The sequence below is a fragment of the Coturnix japonica genome, chromosome 9 (genome assembly GCF_054131305.1).
Source record: "Coturnix japonica strain WE chromosome 9, WE-NBRP24, whole genome shotgun sequence".
Lineage (NCBI taxonomy): Eukaryota > Metazoa > Chordata > Aves > Galliformes > Phasianidae > Coturnix > Coturnix japonica.
The window spans coordinates 10,256,806-10,265,863 of NC_140671.1; the positions used below are offsets into that span (position 1 = coordinate 10,256,806).

The following is a 9,058-nucleotide window of genomic DNA, read 5'->3' on the forward strand; positions in this document are numbered from 1 at the left end:
TTATGACCTTGGGAAGGTTGTGTCACCACTGTTTCTCTCTGTCCACCTTGCCCTCCCTGCCCCTTCAGCTCCTGCCACCGGCCCCATGACACTTGGTGCTTACCGGGCACCTGCCCACAGCCCCGCAGCCTTCTGTGTCACAGCAGCACCAACCATTTGTAAACTCTTCTCTTTCTCCCCTGTTCCTCTCCCATCCTAACTCTCAGGATGACAGCCGGTACCACGAGGATATTTTTGGAGTCACCCTGCGCACGTACGAAGTGACTAACCGCCTTAGATCCGAGTCTATTGCATTCATCGAGGAGAGCAAAAAGGATACGGATGAGTGAGTTGACACGTTTATTTTAACCCCTGCTCTGGTCCCCAAGTGTGTGGGCTGTGGGATGGGAAAGGAGCTTTAACTTCTGTACATCTTTAGACCTAAAGAGTGGCTGGAAAAAGACATTTCACTTCTGCTTGTGTCGCAGAGACTGCTGCATGGCTGTCTGAGATAGCAGAGAGGGTGCAGGCAGCTGGTTCTCATGTTGGGGGGTACCCATATTAGAGCTCGCTAGGCTGCTGCACATGCAATTGGGAAAGATCTGGAGGCTTTCCTGTCTCTCTACTCTGGAGAAAACAAGCAAAAGAAGTAAAAATCTGTGCCATGAGGTATTTGTGCTCTGTCACATCCTGGTTAGCTCTGTGCTGAGGGACTCTTTCCTTGGTGAGCAGGATTATTTAGGATGAGGGACGGGCATGGATCTCACTCCTCATCCTGACTTTCATTCTGGTGTGCGGTCCTGGCTTCCCAACCTTTGTGGTGCCTGGGAGAAATTTTGCTCCAATGCAGTGCACACACCAGGGTCTGCTCTGTGTAAGGAGAGCCTCCAGTTCCCCTCTGCAGGGAGGGTTAATGAGTGCTCACCTCACCCAGCTGCCAGAGCTCTCTGCATGTCTGCAGCAGTAAGCAGTCCTCTGGAGGGACCTATGGGAAGATCACTGCCTTTTCCCAGCTGTACTGTCAGATGCCCCGTGGGGAGATACACAGGAGAACACAGTACTCTGATTTCCAAAGAGACCCCTGAGGATCCCATCGTGCCCTCCTGGAAGCAGAGGACAAAGTCGGCATGGCTTTGCTCTACACCAGCTCTACTCATCTGGCATTAGGGCCACATTACAAAGCAGGGTGCTCAGCTGCTCCCTCTGAGCCCTTTCTGCCCTTTCCCTTGCAGGGTTTTCTGCTCGTAACTGGACCCTTCGTCCCAAGGGATGCCCAACCAGTCCCAGCACCTGCTGCCCGCTCCCGCCGAGGGCACTGGGTTTTGTATTTCACGGACACGGTGGCTCCTTTTCCTGGGAACTGCCCATGGAAAGCGCTCTGTTTCTTGTCCTGTTGTTGTGTCATGATGATGATGATGATGATTTTTATTGCCTTTTCTTCCTCTTTCTCTCGCTCTCTCTCTTGTCCTGTGGTGGTTTCTTTTCGTCCCCTTTCCCTTCCCCTGATTTCCCCACTGAAGTACGATGGCTTTATAATTCGCAGTGGCTCTTAACAAAACTTCCCGTTTCTCCATCCTCACATGAGGGCATTTTGCAGCTGCATGAAATCACCATTTTTGTGACCATTTGCGTTTTAGTGTTTTGGGGGCAAGCAGAGTGGCAGGGGCTGGGTGCTGGCTGGCTCTTGCTGCTTTATGGGAGCTGGGGGCCGTTCCCTCAGCCCTAAGCTTGGGGCTTGGCTGAATCCCGGCATTTACTTTGTTTTCTTTTGGACTTGTTCAAGCCTGGGCATGAGCCCATGGCTGGGGGCAGTCAATGTGCCATGACCTTGTGCCAGTGAACTTTGCTCATCCCCACCCAGCCTGGGTGCAAACGCGTCTGTGTCGAGCCAGAAGGCAGGATGTCTGCAGTTCACGTGTCGTTGTTTTCCCTAAATGCACTCTGCGCTGTTTGCCTCCTTCTCTGCTCCCCTTTCCCCCTAGGTCTCTCCTTTTGCTCAGTCCCCACTTCTGCTGGCATGAAAGTCCTCCTGCTGAAGAAGCAAGCACTGAACACAGGCTGATGTCTGTGCTAGGGAGAAACTTGTGGCAATGAGCGCTGCTTTGCCAGGCTGTCCTCCAAAAGGCTTTGCAGGAGATGTGCAATCTGCAGCTGTGATGCTGGGGGCAGAGATTCAGCTGCATCCTTGAGCTTTGCACACTGTGAATGCTTAAACCCTCTCCCAGGTGAGACTGGAAAGCCAACAGGAGGGAAGAGAAGCAGCTCCAACCCCAGGTGCAGGAGCACCTCCATGTGGGAAGGCAGAACTTGGAGGGCTACAAAGACTCCCACCACCTGGTCCCTGCAGAAGCTGTGCTGACAGAGGGTTCCTGAAGGCACAGAGAGCACCAGTTCCATCTCAGTGCAGTAGCTGTGAGCAGTTCTGGGACAGCAGATCCCCAACCCCCACTCATGGCTTCAGGAGCAGCAAGCGCCAGCATGGAGTGACCTGCCTGCCAAATAAATACATGCAGCATCTCGGTGGCAAGCCTGTCCCCTCTTGCAGGCTGTGTGCCACCTGCCAGCAGCATGAGCTGTCTCTGCCGGGATGTCTCGTTGACCTGGAGGTGAGATGGGCTGCAGGATTGCTGCGTGACTCTGGGTTCTGCCATGCTCACACCTCACCCTGGCTGCAAAACTGCAGCCCCACAAATGAGCTGTTGGCACTGTCACAGGAAGGTATCGGTCCCTTTAGCAGAGGAGAGCTGTCAGAGAGGTAAAGCAAGCACGACCTTGTGCGTCCTTCTTCCCTCAAACCCCGCCTCACCCCAAGGAGGGTTTGTCCTCCTTCAGCTCTGGGCTCTGGGTGGCTGTGGCCCTTGCTGGAGGCAGGGACATGGGGCTGGTGTTGGAGCTGATCCTGTCTCCATGCTGCTGCACTGTGAACTGAAGCTTGTATGGAACAAAGCACCCGCACTGCTGACAGCAGAGGGCTTGTTCAGGAGTTGTAACGTAAAGCTTTGCTTTCAGAGGGCTAGGATTTGCTGCCCTAAGACCAAATGGGAACAAAAAGAGCTGCATGAGGTTTGTTGCTCTCTCAGCCTGTGGTGCGAGGCACTCTGGCTCCCCTGGCAGTGCAGGTACCATTTGCTCAGCCTGCTGCCCTTTCCTGCTGCTTGGCTGACTATAGATGGGACCTCAACCCCCTGGGTGCTTGAAGCAGCTCCGGCTCAAGAACCAGGTGGAAACGGCACCAGAGACCCAGGTCTGTTTTGCTGGTCCCAACAGTGCACTTAGCAGGGCATGAAAAGCGAAGGAATGCTGCCACGGTGTGGCCAGAGCCAAGTTTGTTAAGATGGCAGGTGCAAGGCTGGGTTTATGGCACTGCCTGGGGACTTAGGGATGTGGAGGTGAATGCTGGACAGGATGGGATGAAGTGCAGCCCCTGGTCCTCCTTTAGGCCTCTGTGCCCCAGACCTAGGGCAGGTAGTGGGGTGGGACAGCTTGGTCCCTTTTTTGCTGGGATGTGTGAATTCAGACAAGGCATCCTGATGATGGGAGCCAAACCCCTGGCTCTAGACCTGTGTATATACAGCAAACTTGGCTCTAAACCCACATCCCATGGCTGCAGAAACAGAGCTAAAGAACAAATTCACATCAGATCCCTGTCTTGATTCTGATTCTGGCTCTAGACTTCGTGCTCTGCTCCTAATTTTAGTAGAACTGGTGACACAATCTGAAAAAGAGGGTGTGCCCAAAGATATGCCCTCATCTTTGTCCTCCTTCCAGCTCAACCTGTGTTGCTGGCAATTAGTTTTTTCCAGTCCTGCCTTCTGCCTGTATTGCTTTAACATCTCCCATCTGGAAGTCCTATTGCTGATGCAGTCTGTGGCTGAGATGAATTGGCTTGCTCTTCCTGCACCCCAGAGCCTGCTGTCTCCATCTCCCGCTCCAACAGAGATACCAGTGAAAGCACTGGGAAGCACAAAGGAGGGAACAGGGCGTGAGCCTTGCCTGCAGTGGGACTTCTGATGGGGCAGACAGCTTTGGCTGTCTGAAGCTCAGTGGTTGGGTGAGTCCTTCATAATCCTTCCGAAGAGAAATGCTGCTTGAAGGGCAGCCTGCCTGCCTGGCTCTGCCACAAAGGTCCACAGAGCTGCACATCCTGCAGGACTCCAAGCTGCCTCTCCACTCCCTCTGCCTCAGCAGGACCATTTGCTCCTCACAAGCCAAACTACTGGGAATTTTGATTCATTGCATTTTGTCGAGTCAATCTCAGATGTCTTAACTCCCCCTTCATCTCTCTAACCTGCAAAGGCTTCGCACTCCCCTTCGAGTTTAATTTTCTCCCACAGCGCAGGGGGAAATAAACCTGTGGATCTGCTTTATCATTCATTCCACAAATGTGGCTCTTCCACCAGTTGTCTAGACTCTGCTCATCTTAGTGTGACACGTCTGACGCGTGGGTGTAGCCACAGCATCTCCATCATGCACAAACAGCAGGGAGTGCTGCACACCGGTGCCCTGAGCTGCCCAAGGTATCACACCAGGATGGACCGTGTCTTTTGGGCATTCAGGTCACAGATGTCACTGCTGGTTGCTTGCTGCCCTGTCCCACGCAGCTCCTGCAGCAAGGGGACACAGGACCCAACGGGCTCCTGGCCCAACCCAGTGCCCCAGTCCCTGTCCTGGAGGATGCCCACCACCTCTGCCTGCTTTGCAGCAGTTCAGTTCAGCTCCTTTTTGTTCCCCGGAGATTAAACACAATGAGGGTCTTCTCTTAATGGGAACCTGGATTTTCAAGATGCTACCAAGTGAGGGTTTGGGTTTGCTTTTTTTGGTTTCTTTTTTCGCTTTTTTTTTTTTTTTTTTTTTAAATCTGCAGAGATTTTAATTTGTAAGTTTCTCAGATATCCACAGAAAGTTACGTGCCAACTTGAAAATTCATGGGAAATGGTTCTGTGTTTTCCCAACCTGCTGTGTCCATTAGCAGAGGAAAATAAGTTGTTCGTTCAGCACAAGGTACCTGCTGCCTGTGTTGTTGATGACTTCAAAGGTTTCATCTCCCCAGAAGGACTGCTTAGGAGTTTGCTGTTCTTCTTTCTACTGCTATCTATGAGAGACAGCGGGAAAATAATGAGACTTCTCTCATCAGGATCAGACTTGCAAAGACAACACACTCCACAATCATCTCTGGGCAGACCTAAGCTCATTGTGCTGGAGGAACCAAGGCAGTTACATCCATACTGGCCACAGAAACAAAGTTTAAGGCTGGGCAGCCATGCTCCCTGCCCCTGTCCTGTGCCTACACTCGCCAGTGACAAGCAGGGGACTGCATCCACACTCAGATGTATCTGTGCATGTCTGGGAAAATTGCAGTTGTGTCCTGAGCAAATATGATTGCTCCTGTGCAGAAAAGGAGCTGTGAAGAGACATCAGCCCATGAAGCTGTGTCCAGACTAAATGGGATTGCTCTGCTGGTCCTCTTGCTGTTAGCATGCAATGCCTCTCACCTGTCCTAGGCTCCCAGCACCACCTCCCCCTGCAGATCCTTCTGGTCTCCTCCCCAGCCCTGTCTGCCTGCCCAAAAGGCACAGCTGAATGAGGGCAGGTCCTGGGGTGCCAACAGGCTTGTAGTGCCTTGTGCTAGGAAGAGGTGCTGAGGGTGCCCTCCTGTTCCTGCTCTCTTTAGAGTTGCTCAAAGCACACAGAGTCTGGAGGCTGAGAGGAACAGATGAATTCATTTCACAAGTGAAAACATTGGTGGGTAAATTCCTCACGGGACCACTGAGAGCAAGCTATAAGCTCTGCAGTGCTCTGCAGTTTGCTTTTGGTGGGGCTTCATAGCGGTATGCAGACAGGGCAGAGTTAGAGTGTGGGTGCAAACTGGATACCATCTTCTGCGCACACTGCTGATTGGTGAGCACCTACCATGGTTTGGAGGCCATGTTCTCATTATGCTGTTTAGAGGAGGCTGTGTTTCTGCTGAAGCCTTGTGGACCTGCACTAAGCCTGAGCCCAAGCTGCTGCCTCCTGCCATACGACTGAAGCCATTACAGATCTTTGATTTATACCTATGGGGAGGCTGCAGAGTGTTCCCAATATTTTTGGAAGGAAATTTTATGCTCAAAACTAAATTTTGTTCCTGCCTTCCCCGGGGACCAGTTCTCAGCTTCAGAACTGCTCTGATAACTTTGCAATTGCTTTGATAGTTCCAGAGGGGAGTGCAGTCTCTTTACAGAACAGATGGAGACACACTTACAGGACCATTCAACATTGCTGTAGCTCTGTCTTTGTTAGAACAATTTCCTCTGCTATAACGGGAGGAGCAAAATCTGGACAGCACCGAACACTTGGCAAATTGAATTCCCAAACTCAGACAAAGTTGGTCTTGCATCTGAGTCCTTCCAGGTACAAGATGCCTTCCACAACCACTGGCCTCTGGCATTGGGGACATTCAGCAGCTTGCAGGATAAAGCTTTCACAGCAGCAGTGGCAGCAGTAGCATGATGGCAGTATTTCTGTGCATGTCAATCTGCACTTGCACCTGCCTGCAATGCATGACTGTAGTATTCCATTTGAAATCTACCCTCAACGGGGAGATCTGAGCTCTGGCTTCTTCCATATGGTTGTGTGTATTTAATAGGAATTCAAGGGAGCTGGAGAAAGCTAATGAGATTGCTGCTTTAAAGCACTTGGTTCCAGAAGTAAAATAGATCTTATGAAGATAGAAATTGGCTTGTCTTGAGCATGGCTATAAGGGCAACTCATGAAATATTTAAGCTCTGTAACGCAAACTTACCTGTATCCTGCTGTGAGAGGAATAAAGCAGACCAGAAAGTCTTGGATTCCACCCCTACAGATGTTTCCAGTGAAGGCTGTGATGGAAGTTTGAGCCATCAAAATCACTGGGGGAAAAAAGAACACAACAACCAAACAGGTTGTGAGCTCATAGCTGAGCAGCCACAGCTTGTTTACCAGGAGAGTGCCTCACTGTGAGAGCTACTGCTTTCCTACCTACTCATTCATGTGCCTACCTGGCTAGATTTCAGGGAGGAAGGAGGGAGGAAACACATAAAAAGTGAGATGAGCCTTGCCTTCAGCACCCCCTATTTAATAGGTGCCTGCAGGCCAAGGCTTTGCAGCTGCTGTTCATTGCAATGGAAGGGCAAGATGATGGGGGCTACTCTGGGACCTGCAACTACTACCTTAGAGTAGTTCTGGGGCTGAGGAGAGCAGCACAGAGCTGGGCTGCAGGTACTGTGCACAGCCTGACTGCAGAGCTGGCACACAGTTCCATAGGGCTAGTGCATAAATCTGCTAGTGAATAATGAAGGACAAAAGAGCTTTTCTTCTAGAGGCATTTTTAATACTTAAAAAAATGGAAAAGGCTAAATACTGCAAAAGCCAATCAAAAAGACCATGTGACCTGAGAGTTCTTTTTGTTGCTTTGGATGAAACCGAGTATTTTGCCCCACAATAATTGCTGATGGAGATTTTATCATTTTCCACAGGCAATAAAGCTGCCTTAATACACATTCAAATTCAACAAGAGGCATTAGTGCTACCTGCTTTCAAATGTGGTTTTTGTTTTTCTGTTTGTGTGATCATGGTATGAAACCATGTCTTAATAGAATACGTTTTCCAGTACTCACCAGGATGTCTGGAAATAGAAGATGTTTCAGCATCTCCCCATGCTCAGCATTGAAGTGATGGCTTTGACGCCAATGAAATTCAGTGCAAAATGTCTGCTTTGCTGGAATTCTGCAAAATAGGTGTATATCCAAGATACCTACGGTTAAATGTGCCCTGCTGCCTTGAGATGCCTTCAAAAACCCTGGGATCTATCTGATAAAAAGAGCTTGAGAATAGGTTCCCTTCGTCTGTAGCAACATCCCAAGTTCTACACTGCACACAACTCCCCAGGCAGCAGACGAGTAGAGTGAGATGACTTTCAGCTGGGACTCATTGCTTTTTAGATTGCACGCAGTTAGAAACATGAGCGCTGCCATCCACCCAGGGAATTTGATATTCAGTGCCAATTAATTTTTGTAATAGGAACAGGGATTTCTTCTCCTGATTCCCTTAAGCACCTCTGGAAAGCGTTAAGCCTCAAGGATTGATTTATTGTTTTTTTTTTGTTTTGGTTTGGTTTGTTTTTTTGGTGGTTTTTGTTTGTTTGTTTGTTTGTTTTGTTTTGTTTTGTTGTTTTTTTTTTTTGTTCTAGTGGCCTTGTTGCTAAAGAGCAGTGGTTCCAAGCTGAGAATGGACACCACTCTGTGCAGGGCAGTAGCTTTGGTGCAGGCGACTCCTGACATTTCCATTACAGAGGTTTAACTAAACTCTTCAGCTGTGGGTGAATTCTGCTCTGTGCTGGTTGGGACCCCAATTTCTCTCCCCTTCCACATCCTCCCGCTCCTCCCTCCCTCCCCTCATGTCACCGTGCCTTCATCTGGTCAATAAAACGATGCCACGATTTCAGACCGGTGCATTGATTTTCATCTCACTTGGCATCCCATCAGACACTGGAGAGGGGTGACACTGGAGAGGGGTGTTTATCTCATAGCTTCTCGTGTGATTCTAAGGTAGGTTTCTTCTGAGGAGCAAAGGGGTGGGGGCTGCGGGAGCAAGGGCGAAGCAGTGTTGTGTTTGATCATACCAGTGCTTTAAGTGGTCAGAAACATGGTTTTCCCCTACCTCTGAGCTCTCAATGCTGCTAAAATCTCTGCCGTTCGTACAATGTACTCCAGCCCCATCTCTTGGACTGACTCTGGCTCTGTTTGCAAGATATCCACATTGTTCTAAAGCATGCACCTTTCTGTATAGTCCCAATCTTACGATTTTACGGAATACTTATGCCTGTTTGCATTACAGTCAAAATAATAATAATAAAAGAGAACTAAAATACAGCAGACCTCATTCTTCTCTTGTCTGTGGGCTTGAAGGTCCCTCCTGGCAGACTGGCCTTGCTCTGTTTCACCACTTTTGCTACTGTCAGTGAAATCTACTAACCTGACAGAGACGAGGGGCTTCACAGCACTCCCATCAGCCACACCACAGCCATGGGGGGCATCATCACCTCATGCATTACCACAGCCAT

The 9,058-nt window shown here is 49.9% G+C and overlaps 1 protein-coding gene across 5 annotated transcripts in view; it reads left to right on the forward strand.

Annotated features, from left to right (window-relative positions):
• The window catches only part of NOS1 (nitric oxide synthase 1), a 56,632-nt gene extending 47,765 nt beyond the window's left edge, over positions 1-8,867 (forward strand). For 3 of the 5 annotated variants that reach the window (XM_085509541.1, XM_085509542.1, XM_015878394.3), the window contains exons 28-29: positions 207-325; positions 1,212-4,362. In XM_085509541.1, coding sequence (XP_085365667.1) covers positions 207-325; positions 1,212-1,227 — 135 coding nt within the window. In that variant the 3' untranslated portion in view covers positions 1,228-4,362. Of the gene's footprint in view, positions 1-206; positions 330-1,211 lie in introns of those variants that run through there. The other 2 variants (XM_015878395.3, XM_085509543.1) reach the window with 2 other exon arrangements.
• Positions 8,868-9,058: the final 191 nt, after the last annotated feature.